The 24,049-nt window shown below is 33.4% G+C and overlaps 1 protein-coding gene across 3 annotated transcripts in view; it reads left to right on the top strand.

The window, feature by feature from the left end:
* LOC118180047 (acetylcholinesterase-1-like) overlaps window positions 1–24,049 on the top strand; it is a 320,676-nt gene that overhangs the window by 265,358 nt on the left and 31,269 nt on the right. The window contains exon 1 of one of the 3 annotated variants that reach the window (XM_085821642.1): window positions 9,931–10,206. The exons of the other annotated variants lie outside the window; for them this stretch is intronic. Coding sequence (XP_085677768.1) covers window positions 10,166–10,206 — 41 coding nt within the window. The 5' untranslated portion in view covers window positions 9,931–10,165. Of the gene's footprint in view, window positions 1–9,930; window positions 10,207–24,049 lie in introns of those variants that run through there. 3 annotated transcript variants of the gene reach the window in all.

Below are 24,049 nucleotides of genomic sequence, written 5' to 3'. Positions count from 1 at the left end.
AAGGTTAGAGGACCCGTCGCTAAATTCTGGTGGTGAAGAATCATCATCCCCCACATTTTAGTTCGTATGCTACTTTAGAGACATTAGTAGTTTTTAATACGGGGAACCTTGAAAAATATACAATGCCCTCTCCGGCATTCGAGCCTGGACCTCTCAAATACGCGCCGAGTGTGCCAACCATTACACCACGAAGTCATGCAGAAAGGAGAGAGAGATGCCTTGTAACGTTATGATATATAATGGCACAAGCTTATTAGTAAAATATTTGGCTTAAATTTTAAGGTTCCTGTGGAAAAGTTTCTTTACTAGAAAAATATTAGTTATCTGTGACTATTTATATTCATCAAATTCCTTCAGATAAAGGAAGGAAAAGAAATCGTCTTCGGTATAATGACAAAGCCTTCATAGCACCCAGACAGCAAAGTTATTCCAGTTATATATTTGTTTCTATTTCTAAGTGCAAAAAATAAACCTCACAGGTTAACAGAAAAAAAAGGGATTATCTGAAATAGCTACACCGTTTCGCCTTTGTTCAGATAAACGAGGATTATGTTTTACTTTCTCAGAAATTTCTGTAGGAATTTCTAAAGACATTCTTTTGTCATAATGCCTTAAGGCACTTCGCAAATGGCTTTTCATGAAGGCGAGAGTTCGTAAAAATTCGTAGATAAAAATAAGCTTAACGAGTCGACCGAAAAAAATATCGGAAATAGCTGTGCCCACCTTTTCCTCTTCTGTTCATATAAACGAGGATTTTGTTTTATTTTTCGAGAAATTTCTCTAAGCAGTTCTTAAAATGTTTTTAAGGCACTTTGCATAGCTTTTCACGAAGACGAAAGTTCGTAAAAATTGGTAGGTAAAAATAAACCGCACGAATTAAGAGAAAAAATTGTATTATCTGAAATACTACTCCCTCAGTTCATTTTAGTTCAGATAAACGAGGAATTAAACGAGAAGTATTTTCGGACAAATTGCTCTAAGTAGCTCTTACAATATTTTTACTTATACTGTTTTAAAGGCTTTTGTCGGATAGCTTTTCACGAAGATGAAAGTTCATAAAAATCTGTAGATAAATATAGAAACAATAGAAGATAAATTGGGAAATCGCAAACAAAGAAATCTGCTGCAAAAGGTACTGATGGTAACAATGTATCTTAGATACGAGAAATCAAACTGAAATAATTAGAGAGACAGAATGATGCTTTATCAGATGTTTAAATCATTATTATTAGGGATGCGGGGAGATCTACAAGTTCAGATGAGACACTGAGTGCCACTTTTAAAGGCATACGCTTATTCAGAATGAATATTTGACACTCCGCGATAATATCACTTTTAGATAAAATCGTTAATAAGGTAAAGTCAGTGAGACCTATGAATTCTGTCCCAAGTATTAATTCAAGGTTAAAACATTTTTCAAAAGGAAACTCTTACACACGTGGGGAAGGAATATCGAACACCCCCTTTAATAACGTGGTTTTTAGAGAAAATCTGTCGATGGCGTATTCTTAATAAGAGCTCCGAAGAACGAATTCAGGATTGAGGAATTTTTTAAAACGGAGTGTGAAAATGATTCTGTGTCTATAACAATAGAAGTTTCGATACTTATCATGCTGCTAACGACGTCATTTGCCCAAGCTACAATTAGAAAGTGGAAAAATAGTTTCGAAAACACTCTACTAATGTCTCAAAAGGATTTTCCTATAAATACAACCTCTCATTCCACAGCCAAACAATTTATCAATAACCCTTCATTTAAAATACTATAAATTAATTTTCAGGGACAAAAATTACATTACCTGCCTCATTTAAAATAACACAAGTAGAAAAAATAGACTTAATACTGGCTCAAGAACCCTAAGGCACAAGTCCCACCTTCAAGAAAATTAGAACTTCCTTCAGGATTCTTTAGATTGTTGTCACACTCAACCAAATCTTTAAAAACCTATTGAAGGGCCTCTGACGCTTATAATAATTCATACATCCAATGCAGCAATCAAATTTAAGGCATCAAATCTCTCAATATACTGTACCTCGGTATATGCTCCTCCATCTTTAAACCTTCAAGAACTTCTACAAGAAGTCGACTCAATTCCACTTCCCTCAACATGTCAACATTTAATATTAGGAGACTGCAATGCGCATGTGTAGGGTTCAAATACAAAAACAAACACAGGATCAATATTACTATTACTGGATTTCATTCAACAGAAACATCCAACAAAAATAAAAATACATCAAAACTCCTATAACAGGTACCTTCAATATCGTACTTTATGATCGTCCTCGACAAAATTTTGAGATTTTCAAAAGCTTATGCACAAAAATGATTCCAATTGTTCACATTCAAGTTCAAAATTGAACTCACAACTCGACTTCCTATTTCTCTTTCTTCTTCTAATCTAAAATTTAAGATATTTCATATTCCCATACTCAAGAGTTTTCTTTCATTCATCTGCAAACTCAAGATTTTATGTATTCAATCGCATAAGCAAGATATTAAAGACATCAAAATGGAACTTATGAACTTTTAACCCTTTTAAATAACTCTACAAACTCCTAAGAACTCATTACATAAGAATTAATATACTAATTGAACTGATGTACTTAATACCTCTACGAAATCAAATTCCTATGAACTGTTCATAAACACATATGAACTCAATGAACTCATAAACTTTAAATTCATCTCAGCAACTATTACGGAATTTTCAAATTAGATTTAATTAATTTTTGCGTATATAGAAAAATGTTTCTCATAACTTTATTTAATGTATAAATCGAAATTTCATGTGTTGTGTAGATTATAAAATTTAAATAAACATGGTCCCACTGAGTGAGCAATAAAAATGAAAGTCTTCATGGCGGCACAGCTGCTCACCCAGTGGTCTCCTGTGTCTATGAATTCTGTCCCAAGTATTAATTCCTATGAATTCTGTCCCAAGTTACAAACCGTTTTTAGCAAAGGTAAAAATCTACTATCAGTCTCACCAAATAATTATGTTTTACAGATTGCAATGTGGGCCGAATGTGAATTTCTTATTTTACCTTTTCTTTCCTAAATAATACAGTCACGAATTAAATACGCTTAATACTTTATTTTATATTTATGTATATAGAATCATTAGGGTTTTTTAAGCAGGAGACGTGAAAAATGAGCAATTCTCTCGTCAGAACTCGAATCTAGATCTCTCGAATACGCGCCGAGTGTGCTACCGTTACATCATGAAGACATGCTGCAAGTAGAAAGAAAATACTTTATAAGCAACTGGGGGGAAAAAGGGCAACTGGGAATTAGAGGAACTGATCGCCAAGTCTTGGTGGTAACGAATTATGAATTATGTTCTTTGAAAATTTTCTTGGTAGAACTGAAAGTATATGCTTCCATAAGAATCAATGGCACATTCAAATATAGACATGAAATAAGGAACATACATTTATGAGAGACGTGATTTGATGACATGATTATATTTTCTAGTGCCTAAAATGTACATTTGAGATATCTTGAAAAAGTCTTAAGTGTACTTAGATGAAGCAAATTTCACTGTTAATTTCAATAAATATGGCGCAGCATAAAAGCGACAAAATTAAATTCCTAGCACATATAGTTAGTTCTGTTTTTGTTGCTGTTGATGCTCACTTGTCTGACCTATAGTCAGCCCAAGCCCACGAATATCCTCGTAGCAAGGAGTCCAAGTTTACGCCTGTCGCTGGCAATAGCCATGAGCACCTTACAGGTGACAGTGTGATTTAGCTGAGTTTCCCTCCCCCCCCCAGTTTGGATTGAGAGCACCCGGGAGGGTCGGGTCCGAGGGTCTCCCACGCCCACTTCTTTCCCTACCACCAATCTCTCGAGAGGATTTTCGGGTCGCCGCGTATTCAGATTGCCTTCATGCCGAATGGACACCATATATTTACAAACACCCATGCTTTTTCCGAGATTCGAACCAGGGCCCTTCGGCACGGCAGTCAGCGACGCTAACCACTATACCAATTGGGCTGCTATAGTTGGTTCTGGTTCACATGAACCTTACCCAGAATTTACAAGTACCTCGTACTAAGAAAGATGTAAGAAGCATTTTAGGGTTATTATCATATTACAGATCTTAAACATCAAAACTTTCTGCAACAGCACAAACCTTTAACAACGTTCACAAAGAAAAGAACTTCAAATGAAATTATCCGGCTGAGAGAAGTTGATGAAGCATTCGTTCAATCGAAGCATCCTATTTGCGATGCTCCAAATAGTCACTCTCCAAATTTTAATTTGTTTTTCGTCATTTAAATAGTCGCATCATCATACACCGTAGGATGCCCTAAGCCGTTGTTTAGCTCAGAAAGACGAAAACAGTGTAGAACAACCAATAGCTTTTGCCAGCAAAAAATTGACCGAGACGCAAGGGAAAAATACTGTTATTGAAAGGAACCTTTTCTTGTTATCTTTGCCTTAAAGAAAACTGAAATTTATATAATTTGGTTCTGAAATCATCATCGTCAATGGCAACAACCAGAGCCGGATTTAGACTTGATAAGGTCCTTTATATTTGAGATATGCTGCCCTTTATAAGTCTTTTATAATGTATTTTTATACTACTATTTATACTATATTTTAATTTGGGGGGTCCACCAAAAAAAGGGGGCCGTAAGCTATGTGCGTAGCTTATACGTGAATGCGGCCCTGGAACCCTTTCATGTTTCTCTCGGAATGTTCCTCACCGAGTTCCCGTTTGTAAAGTTGGTCTTAAGCATTACAATAGCTTCATGCAGTGATTACTTATCGGAAAGAAAGAGAGCGTATTAATACAGGCTCATTATCCCGGAATCACTGTACATATGACTGGAAGTCAATAGCTGTTGAAACATTCTAAAAATTTTGAATATTCTATTTAACTATTTTTTAAGAGCTAGGCTTTGAAATTTTTCTAAAGTTCTGTGATATAATCAATATTTAGTATATTAATATATAATAAGAGTACTAAGAATTGTTTAATTAAATAAGGAATTTTAATTGGAAATTTTATGATTTTGGAGGGGGGGTTCAAGAAATGTGTGCAAATCAAAGCTTTTAGGGAAGAGATTTAACGTTTCCATGAACGCTACGTATGCGCACTTCAGCCTAAGCGGCACACACATTCACCGCTCTGCCCCGCGACCCCAAGTTCGAATAAACCTCACAAGAAAGGAATGCCATGAAGTCTTACAATAGTTCATCAAGGAATATCTTGGCTGATTTCTATAGATAACAAAAAAGTACAATCTACAGCTAAGAAATCTGAATCGGCTCTACTGAGCAATGATAATATTATTAAGTGCGTACGATTTCGTAATGGACTCAATGCATACAGAGCCGATGACAGCTTGATAAAATTTATTTTCCTAAAAGAAACACTTTCCAGTTCTAGAACTTCCCACAAAAGTACTCGGACAGCTCTTCTCATTACGACAGTCAACAATCAGTAGCTACCACTTCGAACTACTAAAAACGTTAAACACAACGCAATGCAAAGCGCATCTAAAAGAAAAAGCTCACAGGGAAACAATTTTTGGGAAATTAGAGTACCTTCCATTTTTCGAAATTACGGGTGTTAATGTTACATATAAGTGCTGAATGCGATTGCAACTACATAGAGGAATCAATTACAGTTATAGAAGGACCGGTCCAGAATATCGCCAAATGATCAACCAGGTTGGCGGTGTTGGTAATTTCTCGTTAAATTTGGCGACAAAAATTAGTTGCGAAAATTAACGTCAGTTTGGTGGTAGCTCGCAAATTTAGCGAGATAGCCATTTACCTCTGGTTAAACAGATTTGCTCCTGTAATCTTATTTTTCCGGCAAAGCTTCGTCTTTCTTGAGCCCACTCATATTACATTGTACAGAATTCATAACAATATGTATAAAATATAGAAGATGCTTCGAGTTTCCTATCACTAGCTTCTCTGTAATACTGAGTCGGTGACGCTATGCTGTTCAAAAGCTATTTCGCAACGATAGATTATCATTATTCTAGAAGTCCACCAGCGGCCGAGCGGTAAAGTCGCTGAACAAACACTGGTATTTCGGTCCCCGATTCGAATCCCGGCGAACGGCCTGGCTGCGTAGTAGTTTACCCACTGTATAACATGTATACAAGTTAGTTTCTTCCTAAAAAGCCTTTCGCGAAAGTATCTCTTCCTTTGGGCAGGCAGACCTCTAGTTCTTTGCGATAATCAAAATAAACCAAACTATTATTTCCTGAAATGAAATATTTGTTTATTTTGTTTATTCAACAGCAAATCTAGGGCTGAATTCACTTACCTTAATTTTGAACTACCTCCGGAGGTAATATATCGTTATTACTATAACCATAACTCGTTACTTACAGCAAGTTCTTTCCCAAATAGCTCATGTACTCCTCTAAGGTATGTTCATAACGAGTGGTTGAGCCATTCTGCCTAGAAAAAAATTTTCGTTCTCTTGTAAAATTCCTTGAATGTGTACACTTTTGTATTAATATTTTCTTCTAAAATAATTGGATTTACTATCTTTATATCCAGTTCGAGGTTTTTGTAACTTACCTTGCATAAGCAAATGTAATCAAAACCAGAATAATATTAGGTTTGTTTGTGAGGTATTTTCTCTTTCCTTCCAGCATGCTTTTGTAGTGTAACAGTTGCACACTCGGCACGTATTGGAGCCAGGTGCAAGCCCCGGTGAAGGCATTTCACATTTTCACGTCTCCTGCTTAAAAAAAAAATCTAATGATTCTATACAAGCCAGTTTTAAAACAAAATTCTGGAAATTGTTAATGCTTAAGACGAAAGAGCATAAAAATACAATTAAGTTAAAATTCTTTATTTGCAACGACTTCGATTCGCCTTTACATAAATTTTATGAAACCTGTCACAATTTCCGGCAAAAGTATCCTAAAGCTCAGTGTCATCGGGTTTCAGTTATTATTGTTATATTCTCTTCATTTTTTTATATTTTTCCTGGAATCGATATCAGATTTATCGAAACGCATTGTTGCCAAGTCTCCGACAGAATTGAAGGTTTTCCTTTTTTACATATTTTTTCCTTTGTTTTTTCTGTCTTTTTCTTCTCGATTGTCTTGTTGAAACTACATTAATGTATTCATAATCTACTGCTTGAATTTCATGAAGTTTATATTTGTTGATTCTTATATCCATAAGCAATTTTCAGAGTGTTTTTGATGCTCAATAATGGATACTATTTAACCTAATTTTTTCCCTTATAACCTTTCAAATCCGATGGGACACACAGGGTTTATGAATATATGTGTACTAAGATAAAACATGATCTGTTAAGTGGAACACTTCTTCATTTGCTGACGTTTCTTGGCACAATGATGCATTTTATTAAGTTATTTCTATAATATTATATCTGTTTTCATTTCCAAGGTACCCATGGTATGCGATAAGCCCTTCATTGTTTTACAGGAAGGATTAGCGTTACTTGTATTTTTGTAAACTGTGCAAGGGCTATCTGACAAAGAAGAGGGATCTCCTGGTGGAAATATTTCTGAGAGGAAACACGAAGACTCATATGCAGCCTACGGAACACACAGATACGTTCGCCAGTATTTGAACGCTTAAAACAAAATTTGCTAATTTCTGTGCGAATAAGGGCATTGGCGGAACACCTGAACTTTTAGAACCCCGTATTTAAGCCATAGGATGTGCTTATTATTTTTAAAACGTATTTAATAATTTACAAACATTTGGTACCCAAGACCCCTCACGATTTTAAGACTCACTTGTGATACCTAACAGACAGATGAGGAGCACGCTTCGGTGGTGGCGAAATTAAACCCTTCAGCCCTTTAACCTTTCGGGACCTCTTAAACACCCTTTTAACCCTTCGGCAGTTGCGAAATTAAACAATTCTTTCTTCCCAAATAGGTGTGTTATCTATTTGTCGTAAATATGTAATGCGAGCTGTGTTCTTTTGAGCCCTTTGCGGTGCTTAACTGAAATGTGAGTTGAGCTCGTTGACGACCACCAAAAGGTTAACATGCATGCTTGGCGTCATAGCTACGCAATGATTTACTTAGTTGGTATTTTAGGAGTGCGTTCTGTTATAAAAATATGGATTACTTCAAGATGATATAAATTCAGGATAAGTCAAAAACGGATCATGTTATAACAGGCTTCCAATCTAATGTTAAAGGAGCGAATTGTAATGCATTCCTCACCTTCGCTTTAAATCTTAAATCGTCAGATTTCACTTTTGGGGATTTTTTTTTTTTTTTTTTTTTTTTTTTTTTTTTTTTTTTTTGTAGAGATATGTTAAACGTATTGCTTTTACGTAGCTATTACAAACCGACACATATTATCTATGCCATCACGACAACCACACCAGTTATGATGTGAGTACAAATATAATACGGAAAGGATACTGAAAATACTGAAAAGGATTGTAATGGATGTTAAAAGCGTGACAAAAGGATCTGACACAGAATTGAAGAAATTTCCATAGTTAAAGTTTAGCTTGATCTCTGAGTAAAATAATCCCCCGAATAATGATTATTGGAAATGGAAAGGTAACAGAATTTAGCATAATATTCAGAACTTATTATTCATAACTTAATATTACAAACTTATTAATCCAAAGGAGCAATTAGCCCAGAAGAACTATTAATTTAGTTTTGGCATTTCGCGCTGATTCACTATAAGCGTTGTTTCACATTTCAAATTGTTGACACCAAATATTATTTCCCTGTATTATATTTAAATAAATTAAATAATGAAGAATCTGCATAAATGTATGTATATTTCTCGCATTGTGGTAAAACAACGGTACCTACAGCCATCCAATTTTGAATGACGTAATTCTCCTACGAATATGGGCATCTGGAAGCCCACATTTGAAATTTGGAATTCGTTTTATGATCGATTTCATATTTTTTAAAACTTTAACCAATTTTTGATTAACAAACTCAAGGATTTCAAAGATAGCAATGGCAACGTTGTTTAGAGAAAACATTTTTATCTCCAGCACGCGAGACTGTATATCGGAAATTCTAAAGATATGCTGGTTTTCTGTTGTTCAGATATGTTCAGATTTTTTATAAAGTAATTTATTTATGAAATATATGTTTATGAATAAAAGATGTTTATGAATTAGTCTTTATGTATTCATAAATAAGTTTATGAACTTAATATTCATAAACTTAGTCATGAATTATTTTTTTACTTACTCATTTATGTATATTACGCTTATTCTTGTTGCTTTGCCATCTACAGTAATTTAGTTTGAGATAACACAAGCAAATATTATCCAAATAAATTGCTATAATCATCTGCAAGACAATGGTATTTTCTTAATTTATCCTGTATTTAATTCGAATTAACAGCTGTTAGAAGAATACTGAGACCAAACGTAAAATTACACGCGTAAGAAATCTGTAAATTTAACAGATCAGTATATAATAAATTAAACAATATCGGAAATTCTTCTAAGAAATATGTTTATTAAAGTCGATTATAAGTGACGTATTTAATAATTTTAACAGCTCTGAAAATGACCTATGATAACCAGAAATATGAAAACATATAAGCATACAAAAGTCCTCAATTAATTATATTAATAACAAAGATAAATTTTGTTAACCTTGTAAAGGTTACTCGCTGGACATCTCTGCTTTAAAGCAAAATAGGCGAACTTTAGTAGAGAATCGAAATATAAGTTCAAAATGAGGAAGAGAAAAAGTCAGTCCTCTAGGTTACGATTGTTCTCCGCGAGTTTGTAATGAATGTAAACTTCCTCTTGACAAAGTCAGGTTCGCATGATAATGCCTGCTCTTAAATGAGTCCTTTAAAGTTGAGATAAATGAAACGAACAATGCAAGGCAGTAAAATCTCTCATCCACTTCTTTTAAATCTTCTCGGTATTCCGCGATTATTTAATTTCAAGAACTAAGTGAGAGCCGTTGAATCACGCGCAGCCGTCGTCATGACGTAAGAAATCAACCTCAATGGTTCACAAGGTCAGCCGACGTTATGTTATAACCCGTCATTTATGCCTACAGAGAATATACCCAGAGGGAATGACAGTTGAGGTAGAGTGATCGGAGGGAGAATTTTTCTCAACCTGGTCTTCTACTCAACTTAAGTGTACCATAGGTGAAAGTTGTGCATTTTCTCCCTGTTGTACCTGTTACACGTATGGTTACACTGTGTGTGCCTATTTCTAAGAAGAAAAACACGTAAGTTGAAATTATCTCTAACACATTTTTTATATTTAGAAGCAGTAAATAAATAATTTTATTTAATTGTCATAGGAAGACGATAAGTAAGTTTTTAAAATTTTATTTAATTTTTAGTCCGAAGGGACTTTGTCCCTGAAGGACTATTGTTTTCGTTTTGCTATTTTGTGTTGAAAACTTTAAAAGGCTGTATCACTTTTCAAATCGTTGCCACCAAATACTATCGCCCTGTATTATATTTGAAGAAATTAAATAATGAAGAATCTGCATAAATGTATGTATGTTTCTCGCAATGTGATAAAAAAAACGGTACCCTCACCCATGCAATTTTGAAGGACGTAAACCTAATGCGAATATGGGCTTCTGAAAGCCCAAATTTGAAATTTCGAATTTCTTTTATTATCGATTTCATATTTTGTAAACTTTAACGAATTTTTGGTTAAGGAACTCAACGATTTAAAAGCGAGCAATCGCAACACTCTACGGGGAGAAAAAACCTTTTTATCTCCAGCGCGCGGGACTGTGTATCGGATATTCTAAAGATATGCTCATTTTAAAATTATTTTGCGACATTGCTGTTGAACTGAATTTTATGGTTTAAGTGCAAAGAACGTGATATTTAATAGATAAAGGTAACACACAAACCGTTAAAAAAAAAGTCCTTTTGGACGTAATTTAAAATCGGAAATCTTTCAGATTTTTTTTTATTTTAATTTTTAATTTGTGTTTATATATATATATATTCAATTCGGAGGACGTAAAAGGTTTATGTAATTTTCCTTCGAAGAATAACACTTATCATTTTAAAGGCATGAGATTTAATGAAAAAAGTAAATCAATAAAAAAATGATGATGTTTATTTTTATTTTGAAATGTACTTATGCATTTAGAAATGAAATCCTAATGGAAAATTTAACTTTGACGTTCCATTCGCCTGTACGTACGAACAATTAAAGATAATTTTAGTGAATGCATCTCGTTGTTCACCTATAGTTGCAGTTCCCTTTTACAAACATTTGTTTAAAAAAATCTTGAGAATTCCAATTTCAAACTAAGGATAAAATGCCCTTTAAAATTTTTATTTCATGAAACAGTTTTAAAGTCTTCTATCAAAACACTTTTTAAATGTAACATTTTATAAATAATCAAAAGAGGATTTTACTCTTAGTATAATTGCTACCCAGAATAAAACTGAGTCCAAATATAAAATTAGACAAGTAAAAATGAAATGAAAAAAAATATATTTAAGAATATTTAATAGTAAAATATTTAAGAAGAAAGAAAAAAATAAATATGTAATTTTAGAATTTTCACAGGCAGAAAATATAACCCAATATTTCAAAATATTTTCTTAATTTGGATTGAGGAATTTAATAAATTGATTAAAAATTTGGGAGAATCACAGAAGTTCTAACATGTTTTGTTTGCACATCAGTTTCTTTGCAAGCAACAGTCGGATCATAGTTCAGGTAAAAAATTAATATTATAAGGTGTTTTTTCTGTCCTTCCAGCATGCTTTCGTGGTGTAACGGTAGCACACTCGGGGCGTATTCGAGAGATTCAGGTTCGAGTCCCGGCGAGGGCATTGCACAATTTTCATACCTCCTGCTTCAAAATAACCTAATGATTCTACAACATTTTAAAAAATTATTATTTTTTTTTCAATATATTTCATCAATAAGCAGCAAAATGTTTTAATGGGCTATTCCACGTGGCAATTGTTTACATCCTATTCTCGCGAATTCTGAGATCAGATAATAATATTTTTCTTTCTAAGATAATACTATTTTTTTCCTTTACTGTTAGGTATTTTCTTCACACTGTGGACAGCAGCAGAGAGTTGAATTAATGAATAATAATTATAGTATTTTGAAATGCATCATTAAGAAATCAAATAAATTTCTAATTCTCTTTACACTTCTTACTTTTATTACATTGGTAATGGAAAACGTTCTTAGCTTTCATTTAAGAAGATGCTGCAAAACATATTTGTTGTCTGCACAGGTTTCTATATCTCTTTGTATATGTTACCGGCAATGTATGAAACGCCGGCATTCTATATAATACCTAGGCATTTTTAGGCAAAGCATCAAATATAAAAATCTTTATATACTTTTTCTGGGCACTGTCTATAATACCTAGGCATTCTATAGAACGACAAACGAAAGGCAAAGTATCGAAAAAAGGTCATGTTCAAAAATGCAAGTGATATTTTGGAAAAATAATGAAATACTGCCATTAAAAAACTTATTATTATTCAAAATACGTAAACAAAGTAAATGATACACCATAATAAATTGGTACACCAATAACCTTGCTACACCGTAATAAATTTTTATTCTCTATCTTGGTGAGACTAGAACTCAATAAGATCTACCTGTCAACGGGAGTTTAATTCAGAAAAAATTATTTTCACAACAATGCCTTTTTAATATATATATATATATATATTGTATTTGGTTTAACATTCTTTCAGCATTCTTTCAGGACTACTGTGTCCAATAGCCAAATGAGTTTCACAAAGTACCTAAAATAATTCAGCGTCGGTGCTATAATATTGTATAGCACTGATTCCTTCTTTAACGGGATAAATGAGTTTACTTTTGTTTCCCACAATTATCACATCACAGCAATTCAGCAACTAATACCTCCATGATTCCTTCTTAGTAGTTAATTTGGCCTTTTTTTTATATCATTTACTAGCTTCTAGTAAGTAGTTTCGGTTATTCGAAACGAATCAGATATGTATTCCACACTCTGCCGGTTCGCCATTTGGCATTCTTAGAATGCCTAGGCAATGTGTAAATGTTTAAACATTTCATACACTGACCGGCCAGTTTTAGGTATTCTATAAAATGCCTGGGTATTCTATAGAATGCCGGATTTCATACTTTGTCGGCAACATATAGATTAAGTTTTGTTCTAATTAAATTAAGGTGTAAACCGTTAACTGTGAGCTTAAGAATATACTTTCTGTAAGAAATAAATTTTTTCCTGTCCAAAATCTACAACAATATACATAAAAAATTTAATATTTTCTAAATAATATAATTAATGTATCAGAACTTATAATCAACTTAAAGTGATTTTCTTATACCCATTAAATCTACCTTAGACATAAGTTCTCCATCATACTTAACAATCATAATCAGACGTTTTGACATGTAAGCATTGAATGCCAAATATCTCTCGTTCGCTTGTGAGTGTGAATCAAATTACACGCATTCTTTAAAATTAGATCCATTTTATCATACTTTGTACATACAAAGAGTGATACTTAATTCTACATGTTTTCGTAAATAATACGTATTGAGTTTCCTGTATTTCTGCTATCAAACCTTATTTGCAAGCTGAAAAGCAAAACTGCTAGGGTTTACATTTCAACGGTAATCTAGTTCTAATATTTGAAATTTCATACTATAAGAGCGTTAAATTGTGTAGTTTGAAATCTCAGCGGATAGGAATCATTCCAATGTTTTTTTTCCAAAAATGTGTATGTATCATGTTTTTACGCATTTATTACTTTTTACTTTTCAGTTGAAAATGAGAATCCCTCTTCGTTAAAATAAATAAATGAAAAAATTAAATATCTAATAGCTTTCAGACTTTATATTACATATTACTTCCAAAGAGGCGTTTTTTTTTTCAACCTTTTGTGTGTTATATTTACTTATTAAATATCATGATCTTCGCACTTGAAACATAAAATTCAATTCAGCAGCAGTATAATAAATAATTTAAACCGAACATATATCTAGAATTTCCGAGACACTGTCTCGCGCGCTGGAGATAATTTTATTCCCGTACAGTTTTGTCATTGCTCGCTTTGAAATCATTGAATTTTTTAATCCAAATTTCGTTAAATTTTTATAAAACGTGAAATAAATACTAAAACAAATTCCAAATTTAGGCTTCTAGATGCCCATATTCTAGTGGATGACTCCTTAATTCAAAATTTGATGTCTTTAGGTATCGCTGGTTTTTCACAGTGTGAGAAACATACATGCATTCGTGCAGATTCTTTATTATTTAATTCTTTAAACATAATACAGGTCTCTAATATTTGGTGGCAACAATTTGAAAAGGGAAACGCCAATTTGAAGGGGAAACAAAGCAAAATACCAAAACGAAATTAATAGCTCTTTTGGGCAAATTGCCCATTTGGCCTAATAAATATATAAAAATCGCTTTAGTCAAATATTAATATATATTTTTATTATTTTAGCAGGTTTCTAGATCCTAAATTTTATTCCATTACAATATGGAACCCTTTGTCAGGTTCACAAGGAACAGATTTCATTTTGCTGTTCTTACTGAAAGAAATTAATATAAAAAGGATATATCTAATTTCAATATTTTCATGAAGTTGATGGCAACAGTGGAAATTCTGAAAGTTTTGCTCAGGAAAAAAGACTCGCGACCTCTTAACCTGCAGTTGAAGTCTATGCCCTAACACTAAATCTTTCTAATTAAGCACAAAGCGTGTGGCCTGATCCATTTTTATATACCTAGAGCGGACCGTTCCATTTCTTCAAAGGTACCACCTCATTCGCCAAGTCATTATAAAACACAAAGATGGTTAAACAAATGTAAGTTATGGAGCACCTTAAAAGCATAAGTCACCTGCAACATTTATTTTTTAACCTTGGCTAAGTTACTTAAAGTATTTATTTAAATGCGTTACCATATATCTAAAACCAGCAGAAATATACTCGCAAAATACTGCAGTTCATGAGATTAGAAAAATTATACTTTGCTAAGGAATCAGACTGAAAGCTTTCATTATTGTTCCTCAGAAAATGTCCTTGACCACAAATCCTTCATTTTACATCTTTTGAAAGGTCACAGAGCTTTCTAAATGTGGGTGAAAGGTATTGCGTTCACGCATCTGCTCGAAAATAGATGAAAGCAGATTTTCGATATCAGTGTGGAGGTAAGGAACTTACATGAAAAAAATTAAGCTCTTTACAATTAAAAAAACCAAATGATTCTTCTATTAGCTTTAACTGAAAGGAAATGTAAAAATTCCGAGAATTAGATATTTTCCCTAAGGGGATGTTTTTAAATTAATGTCAATCTAAGATGATTTATCCAAGATTTAATTTTTCTGATAAGTCTGAAATCTGAAGTCCCAAAATTTCTTTATGAACTCGGACTACGTATCCATTTATCGTACTATAGGTTGCAGCCCAAAGCACTATTGATTCCGAAAACCACTGAAATGTGAAACAAGTCGTTTTTAATCAGATAAACAAATGTGTATTGGTACCAGAAAAATTTATCAAATTTTTTTATTCCTAATGGCACATTACAAGACAACTAAATATAAGATAAGATAAAATAAAATAAAATTGTGCTTTATTATAATTTGACACATGAAATTAAACGCCTTATTTCGTATGCGCAAGCAATAAATTTTCTAACAGCAGTCGCATAAAGTACGTCGCGTAAAAAATGAAAAATACCTTACATAAAAGCTTTTAATGCTGTTAATAGGCCCGTGAGAACACCTTTGGATTTTTAATAAAATTTCAAGGCCTGAACAGTTCGAAGATCAGAGAGCTGGTTTCGAAGTTTTGTAGAATGTTCTAAAGAGGCTTATCGAAGATCGCTCTCAGTTCAGTAGCTTCGTGTGCAGCCGCATTTCCCCGTTTCTGGAAGTGTGCCAGAGATATTCTAGAAGTTATGATAATGAAGTCATCTGACTTTTGCTTTCTTCCCTTCATAATCGTGCATTTTAAACAGCCAATTTCTAATCTTCTAATTTCTAATTTAAAACACATCTTTACATACAATTATCACGGTGAAATGTCTAATAAACTATACTAATGAAAAAGAACGACCCGCCATGCAAAGCAAGTGTAAGAAAATAAGTTGATTGACACAGATTTTATTTTAGTAATTATAAATGAAAGCACCTTCATTTAGTTGAAGATGAGAATGGCCATTACTAAAAGCATATCTCCTAAATAAAAATCTGAGTCAATTAGCATTGCTTATATCCGGCTCGACCGGAGCAATAATTTTATTTGTGATTCAAATTCCCAGCCATTCACCAAAACTTTCAGTCTATTTGAAAATGTTAAACATTTAAGTGCATTTTCGTTCAAATTTCATGTATATAGTTTTGATTGTATAATTGTTAAATTAACATGCTCACTAGATATAGGCAAAACCGCACTTTTATGGGATCAGAGCAGAACCGTTCGCTCACTGAACTGAATCGGTTCTTTTTTTGTGACATATCACTCATTAACAGTAATTTTGATTAATGACATCGAGAACGGGAAGTGAACCCAGAGATATGGCAGAAGATGAAGCGAACAGCGGAAAGAATCGAATGAGCAATGGGATCGGAAGAACTGAGTCGAACCCTTAATTCTCTGGACTCATTTCTTTTCGATCTAATTTAGAGATTCCTTAAAACTTCCTTTCTACATAGAACTAACAGTAAAATTCTACAATAATTTTATTTTTTTCCAAAAATTGGGAAATGGTAAAAATTAAATTCACTTTAAACATGGAAGGATAAACATCCTTTACTTCTCTAAAATTGGAATTGAAGTTTCTTGGTACGTTTCCAAAAAGAACTCTTGGTGGTGGAGCTCTAAAACAGCTACTGCTCGTTTTTTACGAATCGGCGTTCGCTTATAAGTAAAGCAAATCGGCTCTTTGAAGTAGTTTGCGAACGAATAGCACATCTTTAAAACTTTGTACGCTTTAATAATCTTAAAAACAGGACTTATGCTCAGTTTCGTTTATACCTGAAATCTTATAGAATACAATCGACTCTAGTCTCGGCAATCTTTCCAAGTCCTTCAAAGCTATATATATCTGAACTATTAAAAAGTTTAGGTTAAAATAAGACGCCGAACATATATTAATTTAGAAGTCAAGCAACAAAAATCAGCGTAATATTTGCAAATTTTCACAGGATTAGTTTCGATAGTTTTACCGAACCATCAACCTCAGCTGCCAAAGTGCAAATAAACGAGAGTGAAAAGACAAGATAAGACTCCATTCATTAGCAGTATTGATTCTTATCTTACCATGTCACTATATCTTATCTCGTTCATTTGCACTTTGACAGCTAAGGGTGATGTGGAAATATGGAAACTAGTCCTGTGAAAATTTGCAAATATAACGCTGATTTTTGTTGTTTGACTTCTAAATTAATATTAAATATATGTTTATGTATAGAAAAACATCGAAGGCTATTCCCAAGCCATTTCTTTCATCGTCAGTTTAGGAATAAGCAAAGTATTTGAAAATGTAATATTTCTATCAATATTGCTAATGTATGGAGAAGAGTTAACTATGTAATTATTTGTAACGTATCAGTATGTCATATTACCATATTTTAGTTATTTGGAATAATTGCAAGTATATAATCCCACTGAGAAACAATACTCCGAAAATGCAGAAGCACAAATAAAATGTATAAAAAGTTTTTAATATAATCGAAATTTAAACTAAGACCTCCTTTGTCCAATAAGTAAGCAACACATCAAATATTTTTCACGTGAGCCTGATGCAGGAAGCAACGACTCCATTCAAGTACAATTCTGCCATCTGTATTCCAGTTATGTAATTCTGTTGTGTGTGCACCTACATATTCATAAGAAGCAAGTAAACCTCATTACTATTCGTCCTTCGATGCAGGATCGGGGAATTTTTCAGAAGCTCCTGTAAAAGAGATTTGTCAGTTAGGTAGGAAGGTTTTGATGCATTGTGAAATCTAAATTTTCTGACACCCAAAAAATTTCCAAGAGGGGTAAAGATGCTTTATAATATAAATATTTGAATAGCATTGTAATAATTATACGTATTTTATGCCATCCTTAGCAATCCCGTTTTGAAAGTTTTTGGACTTATCCATGAGTCCCAGCTCCTATGTTGATGATCTTGCTGAAAAATAAACAATTTCAGTACTGTAAGAAATGATTACTAAGGTTGCAACTATATATCTCTCGATTAAATCTATGATTTCGAACGGAGGGGGGGAGCAAAAACCAGTCCTCAAGTCATCGAGAGCGGCGCTTTTAACAGCTTAATTCGGCCCGCTATAAAATCTTGCGCAGCAATACTTTTTATCTCATTCCTATCCGAGTTTGTACGCAAACTAATGAAATCAGGCAACATGTGTACGCACTTGTTGTTACACTGTATTATAGGTATGATGATACTAGAAATTATCCTAAGGTAAAAATCCTAGATATACTAAACCACATATGCACCCGACGAAGACTATAGTTTCTATCACTTCTTAGCAGCCTAATTTAGAAATTAAACAAAGAAATATGAATATTGTTCAAATTAAAAGAGTGATCATAGAAGTGATCTTAAGGAAAAAAGATTTCACTACTCTTAAGATTTTATTTTAAAAAGAATACACACTTATGTCAATTAACGTGTTAAATTAGACCCATTTTTTGCTGCACTTCTTTCTTCGAATTTCATTAGAGGTATATTTTTTTTATGCACTTCAGTTCTCATTTCGCGGCAAAGGAAAAATATATAAAAACTCAAAACACCTTCATTAAAAATTGTAAAATACAGAAATACCTAAAACGCTAAATACAGTTTAAAATAGCTTAATTTTTTTTAATCTAATATATATCCTAAGTCGCGCTTTCGAGATATGAAAAAAGTATTTTGAATTTCGTCAATCGGCCGAATAGAACTAGAGATATAAAACATGTCCCCCCCCCCTTTTTTTAGTCCAAAGGGACAGTTTGCCTTGAAGGACTGTTAATTTCGTTGTGGCATTTTACATCGAAAACTTTAAAAGGCTGTATCACTTTTCAAATCGTTGTCACCATATATTATCGCCCTGTCTTATATTTAAAGAAATTAAATAATAAAAAATCTGCATAAATTATGTATGTTTCTCGCATTATGATAAAATAACGGTACCTAGAGCCATCAAAATTTGAATAACGTAATCTTTCATAGAATGTGGGCATGTGGAAGCCCTAATTTGAATTTGAAATTTGTATTTTATCGATTTCATATTTTGTACCACTTCAACGAATTTTTGATTAAAAAACTAAATGATTTCAAAGCGAGCAGTGGCAACACTGTACGGGGGGAAAAAATTTATCTCCAGCGCGCGAGACTCTGTATCGGAAAATCTAAAGATATGTTCATTTTAAAATTAATTTGCGACATTACTGTTGAAGTGAATTTTATAGTTTCAGTACGTAGAACATGATATTTAAAAACGTTAACATTCAAAACGTTAAAAAAACGTCCGCAATTTAAATTGGACGCAATTTAAAATCTGAAACTTTTCAGACATTTTTTTTTCCTGCGCAGTGTACCTAAAAACATGTAGGATATAAAATGAATAGCTTACTTCGATTTTAAATTACGTTCTTTGTTTCTTCTAAAAGGTCGCTAAATTGCACCATGGTGGTACCTTAAATAACACCAAAGTACCTTAATTTTTTTTTCACTACAATTAGTTAGGGGAATAATACCTATTATAAGGAAAGGCGAATTTCTGCGTAATTTCCCTGGCATTGCTATTCAAAAAATTTACACAAACCTCAGATATACACTCAGGCCCAGGAATGGCCGAATAGTAAAGCTGCTGAGCACTGATTTCGGGGTTCGAACCCTGGCGAAGGTTGGCTGCATGGGGGCTTTCGTGGCTTTTCCCATGCATAACGTGTATACGAGCTAGGTTCCTTTTAAAAAGTCGCTCGACAAAAGCATCCTCCTGTTAGGCAGATAGCCCTCGAGTGCTTTGCCATAATTAACCTTAGAATACTAACCCCTACATTTAGTACAGTAATACTAACTATGAGTAAAATTTACTCACTACATATTTAAAAAACATTTATAGTATAACATATTTTAGAAACATAATTCTGGTATATGTGTATATGTTACCGTGAAAGACCGAAATTGGAGAATGTTGACTTTCACCGGATAATGTCAACATTCACCAAATACGTCGGTGAAAGATGGAGTAATGCATTACATTCTTGTACATTCGGACCCTCACCCGTGTATGTCGACAGTCACAGATATGCTCTGGTGTAGGTCGAAAAGCGAGGAACGTACTCTAAAATAGAATGTACTGTATAATTAAGTAAGTTCTTACCTTCTATTATTTTCCTTTCTCATTTTGAATGTACTGTGTGTTTTAAGTTCTTATTATAAGTCTTAAGTGCGTTTTTTCGCGACTAAATTACGGAGAAGAAAATATAATATTCTTAAATTCTTAATATTCTTATATGTTCAACATTCACCATTAGCACATGGTGAATGTCGACATTTACCGGTGTAAGTCAGAAATAAGAGTATTTGGAAAATATTTCGGACATACAACAAGCGACTATGTGAATGCTGACATTCACCGGTGAAAGTCTACATTCTCCAGATTTCGGTGTTCCACCGTAACATATACATTTCAATGCTACACAAAAATTTATTTATTAAACGTATCTATGTAATGTATTATATAATCTATGTATGTATCTACTTAATGAGTAAAAAAGGAAAACAGGGAGAAAGGAAAATATAACAATGAAAATTGCACTAACGTATTACAACAAGTTAAACAGAATTTCTGCTGATGTTCACCGCATATTGGCTTTTCACATTTACAACAATAAATAGTGGTATACCTTATTTTAAAATATGAACAAGAAAAACAATATTTTTTAGTTCCTTTACAGGTGTCACTTTCTTTGCATGTTGATGGGCTTGTTTCCTTTTGTACGACTTCGTACTCTGTATGAACATTTTCATCACTTATGGCATTTTCTATTATTGAATATAGATACTTTGGCATAGTTGGTGTTTCAAGTCTATTTATTGCCATTCTCTAGTAAGCTGTCGATGTAGATTTAACATATTGTTACGAAATGTACAGGCGCGGTAAGATGGCTTCCCCGAAAAGCACTTTTAGGGTTGCCATAAAATAGCAAGGAGGGCAGGGTTGCCACATTTGCCTACAAAATTGGCGATATACCATGGACGGTTGGAGAACCTTCTGGAACGAGTTCTTACCGGTTTACCCCAGAATGTTCCCGCACACAAGCCGAAAGCTATATAAACCCTGCTGGTCCGCAGTCAGTGAGTGTGCTTCATCGAGAGGAAGAGTGTGTCTCTCGTCGAGAGTGAGTGTGTCTCGTCTAGCGAGTCATTCCCTGCGGAGTCGATCGAGTTGACAGCCGGGCAGCGAGTGCCGCGTGGGTCGTCGAGTGCACCGAAGAAGTCTATTAGTGTATCGCGGATAGTGCATTGTCGAGAGAGTGTCTTCGGCTCCGGGAAAGACTGAACCGAAGATTCAGGAGCTGTGCTCGTGTGTCGTCGAGTGCATCGCGAGTTGTAGTGTGGAGAGTCTCGAGAGTACGTGGAGTTCCGAGAATGACCGAGCAGAGTCGGGAGCTGTACTCCGGAAAGCAGAGATGGCTGCTTTGCAGGAAGCTGTCTCCATCGAGATAGCCTGATAACCTGAAGGCTGTGTCGCTGATCGTGTCAGCGTGTTTATAGTAAATCTTCGACGACTGTAAAACGTGTTTTGGAGCTGTCCTGACAATTATTGATAAATAAAGTGTGTTTCGATACTTCATAAAGTGTCGTCGTTATTCACTCCAAATCCACACGAACCCCGTACGAACGTGAAGGAAGAAAATAACGCAACAACTCGTGTCAGGAGAATAGGAAGAGAAAAAAAGTAACAATATATTGCAATCTTGATAATGGCTTAGCAGAATTTTGTTTAGCGTAAAAGTTGTGTGTGTATACTACACATGAATTGATACATGCCATATTTATCCTATTATAAAAAATGCATGAAGGCCATCTTCGTGTTTTTCTTCCACAATTCACTTTCTTTTATATTGTTGCTTACTTCTTGAATCATATCATCTTCTAAAAACTGCATTTCTCCTGTTTTTGGAGGCAAAGTGGATCAACAAAAGAGTCATCAGATTTCCATTCTAATGTATCTTGTTCAGCTGAAGATAATTCAGAATCGTCCTTGAAAATAATTTTTAATGCTTCATCTATATCTAATCATCGTTTTCTAGGCATCTTTTACTAAAAATGGGGAAAATACAACTAAAAATACATAGATATTTATAATACGTATTATTTAGAATTAAACGACATTATTTATAATAAAATTTAAACAAAAAATTCCTTCCTCTGCTAAATTAAAACAAATATCTTATAAAAAATTAGTCTATTAATACTAACCATGAGTAAATATTACTTACAAAAATTTCTTTCCACTGCTAAATTAAAACAAATATCATATAAAAAATTAGTCTATTAATACTAACCATGAGTAAATATTACTTACAAAAAGCATTCTCTTAAAACTAACTACGAGTAAATTTTACTCACCATATAAAAGAAGGGTTAAATTTCCTGAAAGACAGAAAATGTCTCACATTCAGTTATAACTGCATCTTACAGACAAAAGAACGTATCTGAGTGAAAGTGGCACTACTGTGCACGGTTTAGAAGCTTCACGCGCATTTCTTTGTTCCGTGAGTAAAATTTACTCAGGTTAGTATCCTAGGGTTAATTAAACCAAACCAAACATACGCTCGTTTACCAATAAACTCGTTTTTAATCCCACATTTATATATATAATCTTCAGATTCTGGTTAAATGATTATAAATTAGATTTTTAGGTAATCAGTTTTATTTTATATTATTTAACAACAATATAAAATTTAATTTTATCACATATAATTAATTACATCAAGTGATTTAAAAGAAATCGGAATGATCAAAAATGTACTCCAGGTTTCACAGGAACGAACTAATTTTAAAATAAACGCGACTGAACTAGTAACTGAAATAATTGAATTATTGCCTAAAATCTGAGAAACAATTAATATAATTTAATCTTTGAAAAATATTCTCGATTGGGAGAAATAGCTTATAAACGGTTATATTTAAACTGTTTTTATCAAGACTCTGAGCAATGTTAAAATGCACAAAGCTTCCAAAAACTGCCTTAATGTTTACAGTTTTTCTTCTTATTTTTTTTAATCATCTGCAAATTCCTACGGCATACCTTTCGAGGTTTTTCGCATCTAGAATATTTCATCGTTAACGGGAGACCGAAAGAAGAAAACAGTTTCGAAGCATCCCTGTTGCGATTGGTCAAACCAGTCCTGCCTTTCACTTTCCATGACCTTCTAGTTCTCTGCTTTGAGGCGTTTATTCGGTTATTTTTAAACTGTTTCAAAATGAATGTTACGGTATAGTAGGTTCATTAACACCGTCAAGTTATTCGGTAGTAAATGTAAAATTTCTTAATTTTTATCAAGTACATAATGTATTGGTTTCAAAGAAACAGTACTGTGGAGCTTATTTAGATTTATTTAAAAATCATCTAAAGAATAATTTAGTTTCACCAGAAATCGCAAATACTGCGCACCGTTCTGTTTACAGCAATATTAATTAGCGCTTATTTGTTTGTGGTCCTAGAAATGTAGAACTCCACGTTTTCCAAATAAGAAAAATTTTTAAATTCAAATTAACTGTGTATACCAAGTTACAGTTGAAGATCTCAAAGTTTGGAAATTACACGTGACAATCATCTAGCACTTTTTCTCCCATGATTAACATTTAATGAAATTTACTAATGATTAGCCTACCGACGAACTCCTCTATCTAGTCCTAATAACAAAAGAGAAATTTAAAGTACTATGACTGTGGTGTTTCTTAACAGTGTACGTCTAAACACAGAACAGCTGTGCAAGAATGGACAGGCTCATCCGTCACATTAATGCGAGTATCAACATTTATTTAATTTTTAGTTAGATTTGATTAGGTTAATTTAATATAGCAAAGTTCAAGAGGGCCA

This window comes from Stegodyphus dumicola, chromosome 8 (genome assembly GCF_044657685.1).
Source record: "Stegodyphus dumicola isolate Sdum_Otavi_A_Nest chromosome 8, ASM4465768v1".
Lineage (NCBI taxonomy): Eukaryota > Metazoa > Arthropoda > Arachnida > Araneae > Eresidae > Stegodyphus > Stegodyphus dumicola.
The sequence above is the reverse complement of the archived record's forward strand: the minus strand, read 5'-3'. Positions and strand labels throughout refer to the sequence as shown.